This window comes from Crinia signifera, chromosome 19 (assembly GCF_055691185.1).
Source record: "Crinia signifera chromosome 19, ASM5569118v1, whole genome shotgun sequence".
Taxonomy (NCBI): Eukaryota; Metazoa; Chordata; class Amphibia; order Anura; family Myobatrachidae; genus Crinia; species Crinia signifera.
The window spans coordinates 131,238,930-131,261,959 of record NC_139226.1 but is presented as its reverse complement, the minus strand read 5'-3'; the positions used below and the strand labels follow the sequence as shown (position 1 = coordinate 131,261,959).

Here is a 23,030-nt window from a genome sequence, read left to right as displayed (position 1 = left end):
ATGTACGTCATGACTTTAAACTGTCACCGCGTCTATAGACGCGGTGACAGTGGGACGATGGCTGCTGTCCCTGACAGCAGACATCTTCCCTCGTAGCCCAGGGGGGGCAGCGATGCCCCCCCCCCATCGGCGATCGCTGCGATTGGCTGTTCAAATGTGAACAGCCAATTGCAGCGTTTTCTGTGTTCTGTGTATAATTTTGTCTCTGCTGCCCCCTAGTGTCCCAAAAAATTAAAAGGAGGTTGAAATAATGATGGTAAAATAAAGTACACATATATGGTCTTTGTTAGTTATTAACTATTTTGAGTGGTATGATTATTTGTCTCACAATCAGAAAATTTAACATTTTGCAAATTGCAAAATGTTCAATTTTTTTACGACATTTTGGTATTTTTCACAAAAAAAAACAGACTGTATCGACCAAAATTTACCACTAACTTAAAGTACAATGTGTCACGAGAAAACAATCTCAAAATCACTGGGATAAGTAAAAGCAATAAAAAGTTATCCCCACATAAAGTGATACATGTCAGATTTGAAAAAAGGGCTCTGTCAGGAAGGCAAAAACAGGCTGCGGCGGTAAGGGGTTAAAGTACTGGTAATCTTAAATGGTATTTAAAACGGTATTAGCATTCCCACTGCAGCAGATTACCGTTTTAAATACCATTTAAGTACCATTCCCATTGCAGTGAACCGTGTAAAATGTAGAGTGCCTAACCCCCCCCCCCCCAGTGTAAAGAGTGCCTAATCCCCCCCCACCCCAGTGTAAAGAGTGCCTAATCCCTCCCCCCCCAAGTGTAAAGAGTGCCTAACCCCCCCCCATACCTGCCCTGTGCCCCCACCTCCCCTCCCCTTGTACTTACCTGCACGGGGATGCAGGGCAGTGGGGAGGCAGCGGGGGTCCATGCGGCGTACAGGCAGTCCCAGTGCCTGATGAGAACTAGTAGTTCTCACTTTGCGCATATGTAATGAGTGCACGTGCATACTTATTATGCACGTGCACTCATTACACATGCACAAAGTGAGAACTACTAGGTCTCATCAGGCACTGGGACTGCCTGGAGGCTAAATAACGTTTAAGAGGCATTCCCACTGCCTCTTAAACGTTATTTTAACGTGTAGGACTCTGCTTTAAAAACGGGTTGAAATACCATGTAACTTTAAACGGTATTTCAACTCTGGCACTTTCCCACTGCAGCCTTAAAACGGTAAATCGCGCTGAAAATCGGCAATTTACCGTTTTTTAGCTGCAGTGGGAAAGGGGCATTAGTTGTATTAGCAAAAAAGGGAAAGAGTTTAACTCTAAATGTCCCTTTTGACATACAGTACTTCCTGGTAATTTAGGGGTTTATTCAATACTTTGCAGATTTTTTGGCTAGCTGAAGATTTGCCATGGATTGAATACCCCCCCCCCCCCCACCTTAATATAAGATATTGGTTCAGTCGGCAAAATACTGCCTCTATCTATACTCTATGGCCCTTATTCTAGTTCACTCGCAAAGACAAATTCCTTCTCAAATGGACAAAACCATGGCCCTTATTTTAGTTGATTCGGTCGGATGTGTATTTTCGGACAGGAACCGAGTGTTTTTAGCCCCGCCTTCTGTACGGATCGCTCACACCGTCCGAATGCGGTAAGACGCCAACCGAACGAACCATGAGTGGATATTTCATGTGAACGCCTCCTCCATCTGTCGGAACCTCCCCCATCAATCGATGGTCGCCGACCATCGAATGCTGGACCGAGTGGTCAGGCAGCACCGTGTGCTCCAGACCACTCGGGCATTTCTCTGTGCAAAAGCAGGGATATGGGTGGGCATCTGGCATCCGGCTATGTCATATGTCCGCCCCCCACACATGCGTCACGGCCGCATTACCATACGTACGCCCAACGTTTTCATGGGAACGCCCATAAAACGCGGTGCGTACGCATATGGTAATGAGCCCAAACAGCCCTTCACGCCCCTCTCCACCCCCTGCTCGGATTGTTCCAACCGATCGTTTTCTGTACAGAATTCACGCCTTCGGACGTGCGCGGCATTCGCACATGCGCAGATACGCCTCTGCACATGCGCAAACACCAACCATCGGCCGTCTGTCCGCATTCGGAGCCACCCGACTCAATCAAAATAAGGGCCCATGTGCACTGCAGATGGGGCAGATGTAACTTGTGCAAAGAGAATTAGATTTGAGTGAGTTATTTTGTTTCTGTGCAGGGAAAATACTGGCTGCTTTATTTATACACTGCAATACAGAGCTCACTTACCCCCCCCCCCAAATCTAATTCTCTCTGCGCAAGGTACAACTGCCCCACCTGCAGTGCACATGGTTTTGTACATTTAAGAAGGAATTTGCCTTTGCGAGTGAACCAGCATAAGGCCCATATGTGGCTCTGCCTGGCACACTGTGAAGGGTGAAGGACATACCTGTAAGGGTTAAGATTGCAGACTGTCACAGCAGGAAACACCGTTTTCTTTGTCTGTAACAGTATGGCTATGTTGGTGGGGTAGGCCCAGTACTGATGGATGGTATCTCCAAACTGCCAGTACATCATCCCGAAAGAAACAAAGAAAAGCACAACCCAGAAGCTGGTCTTCATTGCGTTCCTTCTGGAGCAGTTCATCCGGATGGTGCCGTGGATTGTGGTGTTGTCACAAAAAAATTCAAACAGGTCCTGGAAGGACTCGTAAAACCCAATCCAGCCGTCATCTGTCTTGTCTGTGTCTGTAGACTCCATAATGAGGCACTTCTGACCCAAAAGAGAGAGAATAAAGACCCATTGGGATTTATGTTACTCATCATTGACATTTACAGAGCACTGGTCAGAATTCCTATAAGGCAGCACCACCAGATGTAGTTCCGCTGCGGAAACCATTGCTGTCAGGTAGTCAGAGGCACGTATGCTACCAATCAGAGCTTTCCCATCTAACCCTTATGTTCTAAAGCCACATACTAGAAATATTTCTAATGGTTTAAAAGTGAAAACTAAACAAAATAATAACAAAGACAAGGAAAGTTTAAGGTAAGACACAAAGAAATAAAATATCTTACAGCATATCTATAGCAATTGTCAAGCAATTATACACACACACACACACACACACACACACACACACACACACACACACACACACACACACACACACACACACACACACACAACTCAAAACATTATTTGTGCTCATTCTAGTCATCCAGTAAGATCTACACTTGCATGTAATGTAATGATAGTGCCGGATGACTGCCCGACAGGGGGGATCCTGACAGTCAGTATCCCAATGTCGGAATCCCGACTGCCGGTGCTCCGATGGGTGATCCCGACTGACAGGGGCTATTCTCCCTTGTGGGGGATCCACAACCCCTTATAGAGGGAGAATAGAACCTGTGGTGAGCACAGCGAGCCCGCAAGGGGCTTCTTTGCGCTGACTGTTATTTATGCTGGGGGCAGTATGGACGGTGTAATGGTTAGCATTACTGCCTCACAGCACTGAGGTCATGGGTTCCATTCCCACCATGGTTCTACCTGTGCGGAGTTTGTATACTCCCCATGCTTGCATGGGTTTCCTCCAGGTACTCCAGTTTCCTCCCACAATCCAAAAATATACCGGTAGGTTAATTGGCTTCCAACAAAATTAACCCTGAAATGTCTGTGTGCGTGTACATGTGGTAGGGAATATAGATTGTAAGCTCCACTGGGGCAGGGACTGATGTGAATGTTCAAATATCCTCTGTACAGCAATGCGGAATATGTCTGCACTATATAAGAAACTGTTAATAAATAATAAATACAATAATAAATATGCTGACAGATTCTTTGTTTCTAATAACACTGCATGACACTCTCATAAATCAAAAGTTTACTTCAAATAATGTAAAAACAATTCACATGTCTTATGAAATGGTCCAAACCATGCATCCCCATAGAAGCACATATTGGAATCAGAAGCAAAGTCCTGTTTATTCCTGTAGTACCACTGATTCCAGAGCCGGTACATACTGTGGTACTCCCAAGTAACCCTATCATACAGCATATAAAGTGCTTCACCTTCTTAGTACTAAAAGTAATGCTGATAATGGAATAGACATAATAGTGTGTGATCTAGATCATAAAGCAACATCAGCTTACCTAAAGCCGATCACCCTGCACAACAGGTGCGTGGAGAGAGCTGGGAGAATGTCACACAGCATTGCTGAAATCTGCCTTATAAAGGCTGACGGACGTTCTACTGATAGGTGGCAGCAGAGCATGACTATATAATGCCTATAAATGTGCACCTTACTACTTACATACATAGAATACAGTATATTGCCATAGCTCTCTAATAATGATGATGATAATAATAATAATTAATAATAAATGTGTTAAAGAAGTTTTAAAAGTGGGTCATGATTGAAGATAGTTTTTTTTTTACTTCTATCGACACATCTCGGGTCCTCCTTCCGCCCCCCCGGAACACTCCTGCATAGACATCCATCTCCCGTTAACCACCCTCGGTGGGGGGTCTGCAGGTCAAATGACGCAATTGCATAATTTTAGCCCCGCCCCTGCAGTGCAATGCCTGAAATACTTGCATTGCATGTGGGGGGTGTGGCTAAAATGACATGATCACTCTAGGCACACCGCCCAACAGGTCAGTCCTTATGTGGCTCCGCCCCTGAAATGGCTATTTCTTACTCCCGGTGATGGCCCCACCCCCTGCCTAACAGAGCTGGCTGCCCTCTCCCGGCAGTTCAAAAGTTGGCAACTATGACGTAGCCCCTTGGGGCCGACCTTCCCATGCTGGATATTAATTGCCAGGTGATAGCGTCCGCTCGCCACACTATATAAAATCAACTCTAAAATCAGTTTGGATCGCATCGATATATCGGCCGATATCGCATCCGATATATCGGGCACCGTGAAAATACACAAGTACCCTGCTGTATATATAAGTCCAGTGGTGCTGCTGTATATATTTCTTTGGTTGGACACCAAGTGATTTTGTTATGTAGACAGTGGGGGAAATTTACTATGATAAGAGTACTAGTTAACATGGGATGTTGCTATAGGCAACCAGTCAGAATTTACTTCTTATTTATTTATCATCTTCTAGCTAGAGGATAATAGATAGCATCTTATTGGTTGCCCATAGCAACAGCCTATCTGTAATAGTACTCTCATCTTAGTAAACTCCCCCCAATGAGTCTTGATGTGAAGGATAGTGGCTAATGAGGAAGTGGAAGAGGATCTGGGAGGCGGAGCCATGGAGTAGTCCAAGGGGGAGATACTCTAAAGAAGAAATGCGGTAAAACCCCCGTTATCAGGGTTTTTACTGCATTTTGGGATGCTGTATGCATCCCCCGCCAGGTTAACGCGGAGAAGGGCATCGCCAGAAAAATCTGGCGATGTCCCATAGAAGCCAATGGGCTTCTACCGCAACCCTCCGCCGCCCCGCGCCGACCCCCCGCCGCCCCACACGGACCCCCGCCGCCCCCCTCACCTGTGTCCGGGCAGCACAGAGCAGTGCTGCCCGGACCTGTGACCTCCTCCCTGCACTGATCCTCTTCCGGGTGCAGGGAGGAGGAGAGCCCGGCGCAGCAGCAGCAGCAGCGCCGGGTGTGTGAGGGAGGGGGGAGCCGCCGGGACCTGCTGGGACCCGGCGACTCTCACCGCAAAGGACAGCTCTTAACGCAAGAGCTGTCCTTTTCTATCATTATCGCATATGTTAAAACATATGCGATAATTATAAATGCGATGGGCGGTGAAGGGGGGCGGAGATTCTTAGAGAATCTCCCCCCAAATCAGATAGTGAGGCAGGGCTAGGTGTGACAGGTTTACTAATAGAAAAAGTCATCTAATCTGGGTTGTAACTTTGTTGTCTCTCCCTGTTTGCCCCGACTCTTACTGTGCCCACACTTTTTTCCGATCTCGATCAGATGCCCGCTCCCACAGATATTTTGCGAAATCTTCTGATATTACATGCTGCATGAAATCTGCTGATTTACTTTATGGACACTAGATGGAGCTATTGTACTACAGACCAATACAAGTGTTGCCAGCAGCCTCTGATATCTTCTACATCTGTGGCTGAACCAAAGAGAAAAATTATCCATTTGGTCAAATTTAATGGTCTTTTTATATATGGACCACAGCCAGTGGCGTAAGTTCATCCTAGTTGCCCCGTGGGCAAGATAAATATTGCCCCCCCCCCCCCACACACACACACACACACACCATTTTTTTTAAAATATAAATAGAACATAACATACCTCCCAACTTCTGTGTTGGGGAAATAGCGCCCGAAAAGAGGCTTGAGGCCAATGATGGAGATGAGTATGCAGACGAAGATGGTCACTGAGTGTTGGAGTATAGGAGAGCTGTGAGTGACATGTTAAGAGAAGTGGGCTTTGACAACAGGAGGGAAGAGGGCCCTACTCGGAGGAGCTTACAATCTAGTAGGAAGGGGAGACAGACAGATTACAAGAGGTGCAAGCGAGTGGGTGGTGGCTAGATAGCAGGATGTAAACAGGCAAGGGGTCGGAGAACCAGCTGGTTTATGCAGTGGAAGGGTACGCTTTGATGAATAGGTGAGTTTTCAGTGCCCGTTTGAAGCTTTGCAAGGTCGGGGAGAGTCTAATGGAGCGAGGGAGTGCGTTCCACTATAATAGTATATATACTTTGTGACAGGGGCAGCATATTTTCACATAAGGGTAATGTGGAAAATCCAGTCCAGGTTTTAGAGCAGCAGGAAAATTAGATCCAGTCTAGGTTTCCTAAACTGATGTGACCAAGGTTTGGCTGATTAGCAGCACCTGTGGCTTCCTGTTATATGTGTGTCTAGGGCAGGAGGTCATTGCTCCCAATGCTAAAAAGCAGCTGGGTGATAGGCCGGTAATGTACTATTATGTTATTGTGCTTTGGAGTGTGCCCTGACTGTGAAATCTGTGGAAAACCCTGTCTGAATCAGCCCTAGTGAGTTTGGTGAGGAAGATATGACGGGCTGCAACACTGGACACCATACTTGCCTACTTTTGAAAAATAGTTTCAGGGAGATTTCAGTTGGTAGCAGAATTTCGAAAAGCGCCCCATTGAGGGGGCGTGTCAAGCTCCACTCAAAGGGCGTGTCTAGTTCCATACATGGAAAGATTGTGAATAGAGATTGTGGCCTTTATTCTGGTTCACTCGCAAAGGCAAATTCCTCCTCAAATGGACAAAACCATGTGCACTGCTGGGGGGGGGGGGGGGGGGAGAGGGCAGATGTAACTCGTGCAGAGAGAATTCAATTTGGGTGAGTTATTTTGTTTCTGTGCAGGAAAAATACTGGCTGCTTTATTTTTTACACTGCAATATAGATCTCACTTTGAATTAAAACCCCACCCAAATCTAATTCTCTCTGCACATTACATCTGCCCCACCTGCAGTGCACATGGTTTTGTCCATTTGAGAAGGAATTTGCCAGAAGGAGTGAACCAAAATAATCCGCGATGACACGGCGCCCAGGGATTAGTACATTTCACACTTACCTACTTTCTGGGAGAGGGCCGCCAGCTCAGGGGGGGGGGGATAGGGGGGGCTGCGGGGAGTGAAAAGGGGTGGGGCGGGGGCAGAGCCACACTAGTTGGCTATATGTTTGGGGGCGTGTAGAGTGATTGTGTAGTTTTAGCCACGCCCCCGACGTGCAACGCCATTTTTATGCATTGTACACGGTGGGCGGGGCTAAAACGGTACTATTTGCATAATTTGTGTTGCGGGTGCCAACGGGGAGCTCACGGGAACCGGGCGGCTTTGCGGGAGGGTTACCCCTCTTTCCGGGGGGGCGGGAGGGAGACCCGATTTCCGGGACCCTTCTGGGAGGGTAGGCAACCCTGGTACATTTGGAAAAGGGGGTTTTATCACATTTTTTCCTTAGTACATTCCGCCCAAATTCTCTGACAAACGGCCAGAAAATGACAACTTCTGCTAGTGTATGCATACCTCCCAACTTTGGACTAGTCGGAACTGGGACGCAGTTTTGGGGGGCGTGGCCTAATTCGGGGGCATGACCTATACTCGCGGCTCCCCCGCAAGGCCACGCCCCCATTTTGCCGCTATGGGGGCATGACCCAGAGGCTCTGTGAGCCTCTAGCCATGCCCCCAGCCCCCTGGCTATGGGAATAGACGTGGAATAGACGCGGACTCCCAACAGCCCCCCTCACCGCGGGACACTGCCGGTCGCGGGAGGGACAGCGGGACAGGCCCTGATAACCGGGATAACCCGCTGTAATCGGGACTGTTGGGAGGTATAATGTCAAGTTTCAACTTCCGAGCACACCTGTAGGATTAAATGTTTGTTTCACACTGTATAAAGCAAACATACTGCCGTGTATAATACACGTATGTACACAGACAGTGGCACAATGCTGCGTTCCTGTGACACTACATATTACAACAAGTACTTTACAAAGGACGGTATGTATGAGGCGGAAGCTGCGCGCGCATGCGGGGCTCTGGTCACGTCACACGTTAACCCTAGCGCAACGAGGACGTCGAACACGTCGACAGTCTCCATGGAAACCAGAGCTTCGCAGCTGAAAACCTAAACAGCAGGAAACCGGAAGAGGAAGTCGCGAGCCCGGAGTGGCCATATTGGAAGCGGGGGAGGTAAAAAATAGACAGGACTGCGAGGAGGAGAAAGGGAAGACAGAGGCGAGCTGACCCGGGCTGAGAGGTGAGGGCACGCCCGAATGGGGTGCTGTGTGCTGCTGAGGAGGGTTACGGAGATGGTGCGTGGAAAGTTCGCGGGTGGAGGCGCAGCGGATGGGAGGAAGTAGGGACAACGGCCCGGTAGGCCCACTTATCGCCAAATCCTGGAGGGGAGGGCAGCCATGGGGGGCTTCATGTACCCCTGGGGGGAAGAGATGACTTGTTAGTTTTGTGTTATCAGTTACCAAAGGGGGCATGTCAGTGTATGTGACATATGTTTTTGTGTGCTGCCATAACAATGGCCAAATTAACCACAAGTGCTGCACGACTGTCCCCATCTGACTGATATCTAGGGTCCTCATGTGTTTCTGTCACTTATTATAGCTTCCTCACATGGTGTGGCACTACAGGTCGCAGCAACGCCTGCCAGTCACGAGGTGAGAGCATGTGCTGGATCGTACACTGTCCCAGCAGCTGGAAGGTGCAGCTCCACCTGCCCTGCACATTGTGTGTCTCTTGCTGTCACTGTGATCGTTAGCAATCGTTCCGATCCGTTTCCTTGTTGTAGAATGGTTTTTCATGCATGGGCTGTGACATCTGTCATATTATTCGGAAATGGTGTGCTACCTGGTGCATAGATCCATTTATTAGTAACTTTATTTATTTACAGTTCCTTATATAGAGCAGCAGATTGTGTTGTGCCTTACAATTGGAAACAGTGATTAAACAAACTGGGTAGATACAAACCGACATGGAGGTAGGAGGGCCCTGCTCGCAAGCTTACAAACTTTACGCTTTAAAAAATGTGGTCCTTTCTTGCTTAATGGGGCATACACATGATGCAAAATGAACTACTGATATGGACTATATAGTCCATATCAGTAGAAAAAAATAGTACATGCTGCATCGCACTGCGTGTGTATACAGTTTGCGTTGCTGAAGTGCGCCGCCTGCAGGGTCTGTATCGCAAGAAAAAATAGACTGTGCAGGCAGCACAATTTTGACTAGAAAGTGTACAAAGTATCATCATCTTACATAAGCTAAGTACGCACTGGGCGATCCTCAGTACCGCAGATATTGTGAACTATATCAGCGGTACTGCGGTTGTCACGATATAGTGCGTATACACTGACCGATTATGAAACAAAAAGAGGGGGGGGGGAACAATCGCACTGGCAGTGTTTATAAGGTAACCCCTTGTTTCAATCAATATTCATAGACTTTATTATGTGGGGTGTGCTGTCACTTCAACAGTAATTTGAGCAATAACAAGGGAAGAGAAGAAAGACTGTTATGTGCGTGACGCACTGTTAGGACAAGAAAAATTAATAAAATGTAACCTTTAATTGTTTTTTTTTAAGATTTGCGACATATAAAAACAATTGCCAAGGAGGCAAAGAGGAAGATACAAAGATCTATATCCCCTCTTTTAAAAACACTTTGTTTCTTCCTCTTTGCCTCCTTGGCAATTGTTTTTATATGTCGCAAATCTTAAAAAAAAACAATTAAAGGTTACATTTTATTAATTTTTCTTGTCCTAACAGTGCGTCACGCACATAACAGTCTTTCTTCTCTTCCCTTGTTACTGACTGATTATGGGTCGGTGAGATCACCCATTTCCATACCTCCCATTTGTATTAGCAAAAGTGGGAGAGGCTGTTCTGAAAAGGGGTAGGGCTAAGTGGTGGGTGGATGTGGCCTCAAGCAGAGGGGGGGGCATGGCCTAGCTCTACAAACCCCATTTTTGGGGGCTTGTCCAGCACTCTTTTAGTGACTAGGCAGCCGCTGGCCCCTTCCTTGCACTAAAGAGAATGGCTGCTAACTTATCTCTGGATCCCACTAACTGCCTCCGCACTACTTTTGGGACCTTGTCATCTGCGGAAGGGACAGTGCAAATGCGGGACTGATCCACTGTAAACTGGACAGTTGGGAGGTATGTGTTTCTGGCTTTTTACCTGCAGTCGTTGACTAAATAGTCAAAATTGAGCTGCATATACGATGCTATATATCGGTAACAATATCGTTAATGATATATTGCCCAGTGTTTACCCAGCAATAGCCAAAATTATACATAGTCAAAATCGCACAATCTGTTTGCACCTTTTACTGATCCGCAGATGACCAGGAAAACTGTTTAGCTCGTGACTTTTATATAAATGCATGCGGCTTAGTGTGGGTCAACTTCCCTTACCTACATTCAGCAAAAGGGAATTTAGGCACTTCTCAGAAATTCTTTTCAGAAGTTCTCAGCAATTGAGCAAGTGAGTCAGACACCCATAATGTGCTCACTTACACCATCATCTCTTCCCCATTGTCGGCACTGGTATTGAACCTTTGGATAATACAACTGCTTGTGCAACTAGATTTATACAGTTTGTGTCTTGTACTATACGACTATTTTTTTGCACCTTTTTAAATTTTTGTGTACAAATTGCATTTGTAAATCTTCCTACCTTTTGTGTCTTGTTGTGTAAGTAAAGGTGTTGCGTTATTGGTTACATTTGATTGCTACTGTTCTTCTATAGATGAGCAGCAACAGTAATAAGAGGGCACCAACAACTGCAACACAAAGGTTAAAGCAAGACTATCTGCGTATCAAGAAAGACCCAGTGCCTTATATCTGCGCTGAACCGCTTCCGTCAAACATTTTGGAATGGTGAGTACCTCATAACTATGATCTGTAGCATCCCGGGACATTTTTATTTTATTTAGAAAATGATAGAATCTGGTTGGTTGCTAGGGGCAACATTCTCTTCACTTTTAGAAGCTTTAGTAAATGAACCTTTAGTTTGTATCTGTAGTGAATGTAAGGAGTCTGTGCTGAGATGCAGGTTTGGTAACCATATTTGGCCAGGTTATATTTAAAGGGCTTGTTAAACATGTGGGCTGGTATTCCAGACTGTGTGTCTATATGTCTGAGTGACCACAAATAAGCGCTATAGTGCGTATTTTACCCAGAATTGTGGACGCAGGACTCCATTTAAAAAATGAGCAGGTCCCCGGGGGCGCGCTCTGCTGCATACAGTGTAGTGGATCTGTCGGGTGGCCAGGGAGCAGCAGAACAGCTGGCACTGGTGAAAAGGAGACCTGTCTCTTTGCCCCCGTCAACTCCGCCCCTTCCGTCTCCACCCACTCTCGCCTCAACCAGTCACCTCACCTCCCACCACTCTTGCCTCCTTTCCCCTCTATCTGTCCCCCACCCCATTTCCTCTTTTTCGTTCTATCCCTATCTCCCTATCCCTATCTCCCTATTCTTTCTCCTCTTTTTCTTTATCCTATGCTTCTCCCCCACCCCGTCGATCATCCTATCATCCCTGCTATTTCTCCTCTTTTTCTTTCCCACCCTCTCTATCATCCCTCATCTTGTCTCTCTATCTTTCTGTTCCTAGTGTAAGTGCCTTCCTTCCTTCCTTCCCCCTCTTCATGACATTATCTTGCACCCCTCCCTCTCTTGTTCCTTCCTCTTTCTCTGACAGCCTCTTGCAGCTTTCTCACATTCCATCTTTTTCCTTGAAGGCCCCTATTTCCCTCCCTGACCACCCTTCTTTCTCCTCCTTGTCGTATATTTAATGTGGGCGGCTAAATGTGGGCGGCCACTGTGAGAGAAAACAATGCAGTAAGCATCAGGGAGAAGTTCCAGATAATGTTGCAGATGTATTAAGCCTGGTGAAGAGATAAAGTGGAAGGAGATAATGCACCAGCCAATCAACTCTCAGATGTCATTTTGTAAACACAGCTGATTGGCTGTTGCGTTATCACCTTCCACTTTATCTCTTCACCAGGCTTAATACATCTGCCCCAATGTAACCTGGCTGACTGGCTATCTACACTTTGTAACTGGTATGTGTTTTTTTTTTTTTTTTTTTATATTATGTTGTAGCTTAGTTCTTTTATTGTCTTTCCTGGGTAGATGACCTTCATCTGTAATCATGTTACATCATAAGCTGGAACTTGTATAAAGGAAAAAATAATGTTGACATAGGATCATTTTCGCAGTGATGTGTTGACAGATCTGGGTGTGTGAGATTTGGGGTGTCATTTAATAAGTGTTCCACTGCTTGCTCAGTCTGCAGTTTCTGGAAGCTGGATTTGTGCTTCTTGTCTGGTGGGTCTGAGTCGCGTGATTTCTCACTTCCCCATAATTGCTGACTGACCAGGCAGCATGTGACTGTTCCACAGAGATGAGGCTTATTCCCAAAAGTACTGGTATAAATGTATTCTCCAATATTGACAATAATATCTGTTTGGACATAAGTGTTGCTTTGGTGCAGCATGTTTACACATACACACACTTTTTTTTTTGCTCCATAATCCATAGTTTTGCATTTCGACCACTTGTCCCTGTCCACCCAAGTCATGTTGAACTTATTAAGGTGTTGACCTATGACCTGTCAACCTTTTTGAGTGCCAACCTTAATTGGGTTGCCCCAATGACCCATACCCAGCAGCATTTGCAGTCTGAGAAGGGCGCACATGATGCGGCTGCAGAGCTCAGGGGATGGCAGTTACCAGACAAAGTAGCAAGCTACAGGGGTGAAGATGGCGCAGGCCCTCGCGGGGTCCCTGGGCACGTCCTCGTTAAGCCCATACAAAGAAACAGACCTGCATCCGGGAACAGTAACCTTGCTGGAAGTAGTGCACTCATTTTGTTGCCCGACCTATATGACGCTCCACTATAAACGGTCTACCCTATGTCACACTAGATGCATTTATTCTTCACGGCATCCGATAATTTTGGAACACTGTAGGCGGTTGGGCAGCTAATTGTGTTTCTGCCTCTAAAATAGAGCAGTCTCCAAATCACCAGAAAACTGTTACAAATTTGTAGTCCATCTCATTTCGCCCCATATGGGGTATTTCATTCCGAGCTCCCAGGATAAGGCGGGCTGTACGGCTTGCGCAGTGTGACCTCTGACCTCACGCTGCGCAGTGCTGAACTGCTGGGGACAGGAGAAGCCGGGCAGCATCTGAGCACTTGCTCAGACGCTGCCCGGCATTAGACTACGAATGTGCAGTGTAATCCAGGGAATGGAAACCCCAGCGTTTTGGGGTCCAAATTCCGGGATACCACCGATTCCCAGGGTTGGCCACCCTAGTTGCAGCTCCAAGGCTAAAGGTGCCCACACACTAGAACGATTTGAACTACTTGTCAATCCTGGACGACAAAACATTTTGACAAAGATTTATTTTAAGATTTCAGGAAAAAAAACAAAACTTTTGGTGGTATGCAAGGACATTTTCTGGACTTCGCTGCTGGCGTGGGCAAACACAGTGCTTGAATACCTGAGCGCACTAATATGCCCGGACAACCTGAGCGCACTAATGCACCAAGCGACCAAATACATGAACGCACCCGAACGCCTAAACGCTTGCATGCGCTTGAACTCATGAGCGCACCAACACCTCCGCACACCCAAACATACCTGATTGCATGAACATTAAATGAATGCGCCCAAATATCCAAGGGCGTCTGGACACCAGAGTCCCACAGATCTTCAGCTGCATCATCTGATCTTCCATGCAGAAGAGAAGATCAGAAAATGCAGCTAAAGATCCGCGGAAGTGCCTATCGGATCACGATCATTGGAGATTGCGGTAAAAATCGGGAGATCGTCCCAAAATCACTAGTGTGTGTGTGTGTGTGTGTGGGCACCTCAAGTCAACAATTACAACTCTTTGTGAGTACTATGAAGAAATGTACATACTGTAAGGCAGTGATAGGCAACAGGCAGCACTCTGAGCCTTAAGGCCCCCATACACTATGCGATTTTGGGACGATTCCACGCGATTTTGGCACTTGGGCCGATAAATCTCCCCAAAATTGTATGCGTGTGACATTTGATCCGATGCGCGGTCCTGTGCGCATCGGACTGGATCAGGCAGTCGGACGTTCAGCATGTAACATGACGTCCAACCTCCTGCAGCGGCTCTGAAATGAGTGCCCAGTGGGTGGTGCTGGTGACAGTGGGGCAGGCGGCGGTGATAATCAGCATGCTGTCACTGTGTGCAGCGGGTGAGCAGCGCCGGCTATTACATCTTTGAAATAACATGTCAAATGACTGTCCGGCTTCTGATTGGCTGAGAGTGCTCTTTCTCAACCAATCAAAAGCCGGACAGTGATTTGACATGTTATTTCAAAGTTGTAATAGTCACTGCTGCACACAGTGACAGCATGCTGATTATCACCACTGCCCGCCCCACTGTCACTGGCATCCCCCGCTGCACCCACCGGACACTCATTTCAGAGACGCTGCTACTACCCTACCGCCGGTGCTCACCGGCACCGCTGCTGCCCGCCCGTCACACTGCTCCTCACCGCCCTGCAGCTCCCTGTTGTTGTTTTTTTTTACAGGTGATAAATCGCATGCGATTTATCACCTGTAAAAAAATGGCTCATCAAGTGCGAAATTGTATGTGAGCCTCCCGGGGAGCTGCCGGCGGCTCGCAGGAGAATTTGGTCCGACTTGTCCCTAGGACAAGTCGACCTAATGTATGGGGGCCTTTAAACTGTGCCCAACCCTCCCCCGCAGAGCTTCCCTTATTTTTGCCCCATTTCCCAGCCTTCTTGTACACAGCATATTAAATTGATAGGTCCGAATGTTATAACATGTGACCCTTATTAGTCCTACATTAACATAAATGCTTTTAGTGTGTGTGTGATTACTGAGATTAAGGGCCTGATTCAGACCAGCTTGCTAGGCTTCATTTATGTGGAGCCTAGCGGGCAGGTCAGTGCCACCCAGCAGACGGCACTCCTGCTGCCTGAATCCCCTCACTACGCTGTGAGCGCATGTGCGCTCTTATACATCCGCCGCTCGCAAGTGGAGGATTTTTACTGTACAGGGAGCGCAGGACTTACCTCTTCCGCTTCCATTTCCTTCTGCGAATTGGGGGCAGGCGCTGACGTCATGTGAAAACGCCTTTGTTCCGTGGTGCCCACTCAGTGTTTCTATGGGCGCGCCTACTGGTTTATTTTTGGGGGCCACACCCATAAAATACAGACTGACCACCCTGGAGCGCCTCCTGTCTGTCAGGCAGCGAGCGTCCCGGCGAATGAGAAATTTGCTGCAGGCGCTTGCATCGGTGCCCAGCCGCAGACCCCCCCCCAAACATCAACGGAGGGGCAGAATCTGCTTCTCTGAGGTCTCAATCAGCCCCTAAGTGTATTGCGTTGCCTATTACTGCAGAAAGAGCACAGGCACACACTAGAGGTACTCTGTAACCATTGGCTATTACTGTACGCTGGTACAAAGGGTGGGAACCTGGGCTTGTGGTATTGTGGGCCAGATTCTCTATGCTTCAAAAGTGATAAAATGGAGAGTGATAAACAGCCATCCAATCAGCTCCTGTCTGACATTTTTCAAACCTAGCCTGTGACATGGCAGGTAGGAGCTGATTGGCTGGCTGTTTATCACTCTCCATTTTATCACTTTTGAAGCTTAGAGAATCTGGCCCTTAATCACTGTGTTTATCCAGCTGACTGGAGTTGGTGATATAACCGAACACAAATACTAGTGTGGAAGCTCTCTGGCCAAATCTACATAGTGATGTATTGATCTATACTGATCTTCCATTTTTCGTTTTTCCCTCCATAATCTCTTTTTATTAAATCTGTTACAATAATTGCTTAGTATTAAAGTTGAAATTGGCATGTAAAGGGACTCCTTAAAGTCCCATTTTCTGTGATGTGAGTTGTTATATAATCTATATTTTCTGTTCTCTAGGCACTATGTAGTTCGGGGGCCTGAGATGACCCCTTATGAAGGTAAGCTGAAGACTTTGCGCATATTACTTTTAAGTCAAACTAGTAGCCATGTAATTACCTCTTTAACAAGAAAATAAACATAAAATCCAAATATTTGAAATAGGGACTTCTGACAACGACTTCTGATCATTTTGGCAGTTTAGTTTAAAAAGCTTTATCAAGCGATATTTGCATTGAATAAAATAGTGTTCATTCTAGCACCCGCCATCTTTGAAAGCCCATGCAGTTCCTCTTCCCTGCCTGGGGTGTCGCTGTCTGCTGTGGTGTTTCTAGCACCGGTCTGGTTTGCATATCAGTGCTGATAGACAGACCACACTGTGCTAGAAGCACTACAGCAGACAGCGACACCCCAGGCAGGGAAGAGGAACTGCGTGGGTTTTTAAAGATAGCGGGTGCTAGAATGAACACTATAAAACACAGCGGGGACGATGCTTGCAGAGTTAAGTGCATGATAACTTGTAAACCCATACTGCACAGCGGTGCCGGCGTGTTTGTGATGATCCATGTCAGAGGTTTTCACCAGACGCTTCTCAGTAAACATTATATTCTTGATTTGTACATATGTTTGAGCTGAAAACATTGTCACAATGTAATCTTTTTGCTATGGCAATTTAGTAACGCTCCTCCTTACAGTTAGAGGAAAGAAGTATGTTGAGGAAAATAGTTTGTCGTAAATGTGTATTTTCTACGCCCCCCCCCCCCCATACCTAGATTACTTTTATAAATAGCGCAGACATTGTCTAACTTTGTTTCTTTTCTTTTGTCTATTTCATACAGGTGGCTACTACCATGGAAAGCTAATATTTCCCAGAGAATTCCCATTTAAACCACCTAGTATTTATATGATTACTCCTAACGGGAGGTTTAAATGTAACACACGGTAAGATCCCTCTTTCTACTCTTATCATGGACTCCACGCTAGTAAGACTCTCCATCTAGAGCCCTGTACACAGGGGGTGATGGGTGCTGAGAGGCGTGTTTAAGCACGATTGCTCAGCACACATCGCTGTAGACCTGCGATGCACACAGCAATGTGTCCTGAACGATCTGTGCAGCTTGCCCCATGATCTACCGTGAAAGACGTGGGCTGTGTGCAGGAGCATGCATCTGTTTCCTAGGTTTTACACATTTATTTATTTGTAATTGATCTAGTCAGATTACTTAGAATTGGGGTGAGAATCTCCCCATGTGTATGCCCCTTTACTGTTCTGATCACTGACTCTGCGGCAATAAGACTCTCCCTCTTAGTACTGCCCTAATAAGGACCTTGTGCCAGTTCTATTCGGTACAGACCAGACTGATTCGGTCTCCATTCCCCCAATTTCGACGCGTCTAACGACAGATTGTATGTAAAGAGCAGAATTGTGCGTGTTTTCAATGTAACTGCAATCCGATGAGCGTCCCCACCGGTTGTTTGGTCGCTTTGGACTCTACCTGCTGCACTATAGATTCGTCCTCTACATTGGATTGGGTGCAGAGCGTATACTCTGATCCAATCGTACGAGTTCAGGAAATCGTTTCATGATCGTCGCACGACCATGGTCTTTCTGTTGTGTACCCTACATAAGACTCCCTCTTAGTACTGCCCTGACGAGACTCCCGTTACTAGGAATTTAAGAAATCATTAGCAGGCTTTTTATTTTGGGAGGGGGGGAGAGCTTACGTGCATTACTAGGTTATTTGAATGCATGATGAACGAGATCACTGCCATATAAAAGGACAGAAGGAAAATGTGAAAGGGTTAATTTGAATTCTCTTTCCTCTCCCTTACTTTGTAGCCTCTGCCTTTCAATCACAGACTTCCACCCAGACACATGGAATCCAGCATGGTCAGTCTCCACAATCCTCACAGGTCTGCTCAGCTTCATGGTGGAAAAAGGGCCCACACTGGGCAGCATCGAGACCTCCGATTTCACGGTAGGTTTACTATTCCTAAAAAGATGATTGCAGCTTGGCCGTGGTAAGCATCATGGCACTGGTAGGAAGGAAGGCACAGGAATAGATGCAGAATGTGAAGCAGCCATTGTATATTTGATAACGTGCAAAGATTTTTTTATTTTTTTTCCATAAGGCCAACGGCTAGATCCTCCACAAGAGTATTGTCTTCAGACTAGTGTCTAAGACTTATGGGGGGGGAGTAAAAACAAAATCTGCTTATCTTGTGTGTCACACAAGTATCCAATTGCCTGTCTGAGGCAGGTGAAACCAAATCCCTAATAATACACAGCACACGCAAGCTTATCATGCTAATTGGATAGCCCATGGATCGACAACTAGCAATGGAGTTACCCAGCCCTAACTACTTGTGTTATTCATCAACCTTCTCAGGAATTCTTGCTGATGTCCCCATACTGGTGTTTGAAGGCCAGCAACAGTTGCCAGGGCAACCCTGGGCATGGTTGGGGGCTTAAGGGCGCCAGGCCCCGCCCACTTCCGCTTTGGGGGCCAGCAACAGTTGCCAGGGCAACCCTGTTCATGGCAGGGGGCTTAAGGGCGCCAGGCCCTGCCCACTTCCGCTTTGGGGGTCAGTCACTCCATAAATCACCTGTGTAGGCATGTCTGTGCTACAGCAGGTAACTGTGCCAACCAGAGCTGTGGGGACCGGGACGGATTTTTAGTACAGGCCCCCCTCACTTACCTCCTGGTCTCTTGTGGGGGAGCAGAGTGACATGAAGAGAAGCGCAGGGTCCCCCCGCCTCTCCTGCTGTGCTGACACAGCTGAAGTCCACTCTGCCCGGAGAGCAGTCTTCTCCACCTCCGGACGCCGGCATCCCCAGGCCTGGGACAGCTGCACCCAAAGCACCCCCTTGATGCTGGCCCTGCTGCCAACCATACTACCCTTATTCATTCTATACCAAGAGTATTCTGACAGAAAACAAAGCTATCCGGCTTGGTAAGGGGTAAACCTTGCTTGTGTTTAGTGGATGGCTCCCCAAATATGCTGTCAATTGTATGTACTCTATAAACAGACTACTCCACCCCCTGTGGTATCATTCATACTGAAAGGGTTGCTTGTTCTATTGAATATAATTAAAGGAATTTTACGTTGAGTATGACCTTCTAGAAATGACTTTCCATGATATTCAACCTAGTCGCAATTGGTTTGCATGGACAATTTTCAGAAAACATTAAAGGCCTCTGGATATTATAGCGTTACAAGATCCAGAAGAGGCTGGAAACCTCAATCATTATGAGTGCTTCTATGAAATTTGCTGGAATTCAGTATTTTTCTCATAACTGGAGACCTGTATACAACCGTTTAATTATCCACACCTGGCCTACTAATCCGCTTTATGTATCTGATCTCAGACAGCATTAATGCAATATGTAATCAGATGATCAGAAATGATCAGGCATGTTGTATTAATTCCTGGCCCTTTCGTAAAGGAGAGAGATCAGGGGTCTCAATTACCAAACATTTATACAATACTACTGTAAATAAGACTTAAACACTATTATAAGTATACTAAATTTATATTAATTACTTTTTTTTTTTTTACCCTCTTTTCCAGAAACGGCAACTTGCAGCACAGAGCTTAGCATTTAACTTAAAGGATAAAGTTTTCTGTGAGCTGTTTCCAGAGGTAGTAGAGGTAAGGGGTGTGTGAGAGAGAGAATGTGTTCACTTTTGTTATTGTTGCCACACATCATACATTTTTTTTTTTTTTTTTTTTTTTTTTTTTAATAAAGCAGCTAGTATTTAACCTGCACAGACCTCTTCACTTGTTACATCTGCCCCAGCGGCAGTGCACATGGGTTTTGCCCATTTGACGAAGATTTTGCATTTGCAGCACTGGATCAGACCCAATCATCAGCCAAACACTAAGGGGGAATTCCATTAAAAACAGGAAATTTTAAAAACAAAAACCTAGCCGGGGTTTTGTTCAGCTGAAGGACAGAAAATGGGATGCGGTGATTTTCTATAGAAATAAATCACACATTGCCCTTCTTGTTGGCACACTTCTCGGCGCCCGGTGTGTATTCGCTCACAGACAGTGTCTAGGTACACAGTCAATAGTTTGTTAGTGACTAAATGAATGACACTGGAATGACTCTGAAGTGTGAGCTGCACTGCTTTATAGCCTCCCTGTTAGTGAAGGATAGGTATAGAAATGGAATATAGAGTTAAAGAAGTGCGCTCAGTTTAGGACTATCAATACAAATTCATCAATGATAAATCGCAATTTTTAATTTTTGTATAAAAATCTCTAGAGTAACATTATAAAACAGTGTATTCAAATTTTTTTTTTTTTTTTACACAACATTATTCATGTAGAATCACCAATGAGCATTTGCCCCTGATGAAGTCCTAAAGGACGAAACGCGGGGGGTTCTATTCACTTATGTTTAACCAATTTTGGATAAAGAATGATGTCGTTATGGAATGTATTGAGAAAAATGACTAAAATATCATATTTTAACATTTTTATTTGAAATTAACTTGGTGATTCTACATGAAAAATGTGGTAAAAAAATACACTGTTTTATAATGCCAGTCTAGAGATGTTTATACAAAAATAAAAATTATCATTGATTCATTTGTATTGATATTCCTCTAAACTGAGTGCACTTTTTTTTAATGTATGTATGTGGGTGTGTCTGTTTAAAAACAAATTTTTTTAATGAAAATATACGTTTTTAAATTTTTTTTTTTTTTCTTTCTTTCTTTTTTTTGTACTTTTGAGCCCTGTGCTTATCATTGCTCTTCATTTTAATAGGAAATGAAGCAAAAACAAAGGGCGCAAGAAGAACTCACCAGTAGGCCACAATCCCTTCCTCTCCCGGATGTGGTACCAGATTCAGAAGCTCACATCGGTCAGAATGGAGCTGCACTTTTGAATGGTCATATCCCTTTGGCAGCAGCCAATCACCCGGGTCTACAACAGCCAAACCGTAACCATGGACTCCTGGGTGGGGCATTGGCCAATGTCTTTGTTATAGTAGGCTTCGCAGCCTTCGCCTACACAGTGAAATATGTACTAAGAAGCATAGCTCAGGAGTGAAGAGCCTGTCGGGCGCGCCAAGAAGATTTGGAGACCAAACTAGTTGAAAAGAGCAAATGAACTGCAAGAAAGGGTTGGACTCGACGCCATGCTCGAGTTACTACTTTTTGTGCTACAGTCGTGCAAAGTGATATCAGTTGGCTCATGGGTTTAATATTAAAAATATATACATATATTTTTTTCTTTTTAAGAACCTGAAACAAGCGGTTGCATATTGTCCATGACGGCAGACAAACAAACCTTAAAAAAACTGCAGTCTCTGGTTGTTGAATTGGCCATTACAGGGTGGCTTCATTTCTACAATTTACTTTAACACGAACATTGGTGACCATTTATTCATTTTTTTTTTTTTTTTTTTTCTCCTGGTTTCTTTTATTTTGAAGGTAAACCTTCTTCCTTTTTTTTTTGGCTACCATACTTTTAGAGCTGATGTGGCTTTGGCTACTGTTATATCCACTGCTTGTCCCATTCCAGCATACAGGTTCCCCAAGGATTGTCCTGTTATGGGCAGCAGATTAAGTCCCAATGTCTAAATTTTTTTTTTTTAAGTTTTAGGTATGACAGTGAGGTGGTATTTTATGACGAACTCTGAAATAATAATTATATCTGTAAATTTATATCCTAATAAATGGATATTAACCTTTTTATTAGATCACCCGGACCACCCTTAGAGCATCTGTTACATGTCCAGCCAACATGGGCCTATGGAGAGTTGTGACATCAAAGGTCATCTGAAGCATTGCCATGTTTATAAATTGTTCAGAGATGGAATGGGACTTGTACAATTTGTAATCATTAGGACACACGGTCCAGTTTTAGGATGGTTGCTTTGATTTCTACTGTATAGACAACTGACCTTAATCTGTCAAACTGTTTTAAATTATGCCTGCCGCCCACATACACTGAAGATGGCCATTTCTGGGATAATCCAGAATCCAGCCTACCCTATAACTTGGTGTCTCCTGGCTCAATGCATAGATAGGCTACGATTATTGGTTACGCCGCAAATGTCTGCCTGTGTGTATCGGTGAAGGGTCATCTAATTTATATATAAAAAACAAAAATAGGAGCCTTGTACTGAACATTTGATTTGTAAACATGTCTTACTGGATTAAACGTCATTTAAAAGATAAGTGATCACCACAAATTTGATTGAAGTATTTACATTTTTGTATATTCGATGTGCTAGCAAATGTACTGAGTTTTATAAACTTCATTTCTTCTGCACTCCAATCCTTCCTTGTGCTTTAGCGTCTTTACGATTGTGCTGAGACTTTTTACTGTCCATGTGAGCGCAAACTGATTCACTAGTTCAGTCTTGCCAGAAATGTTCTTGCTGGAAGTGGAATGGATTCCTAATTTGTATAGAAAGGTGTGTGTGTGTGTGTGTGTGTGTGTGTGTGTTTTTTTAAAAATTGATCTTCTACAGCGATGTGAATTTATCACCGATATAACTTTTGATACATACAATGCAATCTAGACATATTAGTTATGGTTTGTGATTCTCTTCGTTTTGGATTAATGGTTTTATGTGCTAAAATATAAGTTAAATGTCCTAACCTTGATTACAATATTTTTATATTCGGCGTATGACCGTAAG

General features: G+C 45.2%; 2 protein-coding genes across 3 annotated transcripts in view; one reads left to right on the top strand and one right to left on the bottom strand.

Annotated features, from left to right (window-relative positions):
* Positions 1–2,745, bottom strand: part of SCNN1D (sodium channel epithelial 1 subunit delta) — a 41,273-nt gene extending 38,528 nt beyond the window's left edge. The window contains exon 1 of the mRNA XM_083162071.1: positions 2,427–2,745. Within this exon, the coding sequence (XP_083018197.1) occupies positions 2,427–2,737 (311 nt within the window). The 5' untranslated portion in view covers positions 2,738–2,745. The remainder of the gene's footprint in view (positions 1–2,426) is intronic.
* Positions 2,746–8,534: 5,789 nt separating this feature from the next.
* On the top strand, positions 8,535–22,577 carry UBE2J2 (ubiquitin conjugating enzyme E2 J2). Of its 2 annotated transcripts, XM_083163358.1 has the most exons (8): positions 8,587–8,687; positions 9,047–9,099; positions 11,188–11,318; positions 16,387–16,427; positions 17,205–17,307; positions 18,206–18,344; positions 19,940–20,020; positions 21,146–22,577. In XM_083163358.1, the coding sequence occupies exons 3-8, from the start codon at positions 11,188–11,190 to the stop codon at positions 21,428–21,430; spliced, it is 780 nt and encodes a 259-aa protein (XP_083019484.1). In that variant the 5' UTR covers positions 8,587–8,687; positions 9,047–9,099; the 3' UTR covers positions 21,431–22,577. The 2 variants fall into 2 exon arrangements, with proteins under 2 accessions (XP_083019483.1, XP_083019484.1); XM_083163357.1 differs by lacking the exon at positions 9,047–9,099 and having other exon boundaries at positions 8,535–8,687.
* Positions 22,578–23,030: the final 453 nt, after the last annotated feature.

Excerpts from the sequence above, each read along its gene's own strand:
- UBE2J2 (XM_083163357.1), top strand. The coding sequence starts at position 11,188 with ATGAGCAGCAACAGTAATAAGAGGGCACCAACAACTGCAACACAAAGG. Across the intron at positions 16,428-17,204 it reads TGAGATGACCCCTTATGAAG|GTGGCTACTACCATGGAAAG; the intron begins GTAAGCTGAAGA and ends TATTTCATACAG. Across the intron at positions 17,308-18,205 it reads AGGTTTAAATGTAACACACG|CCTCTGCCTTTCAATCACAG; the intron begins GTAAGATCCCTC and ends CTTACTTTGTAG.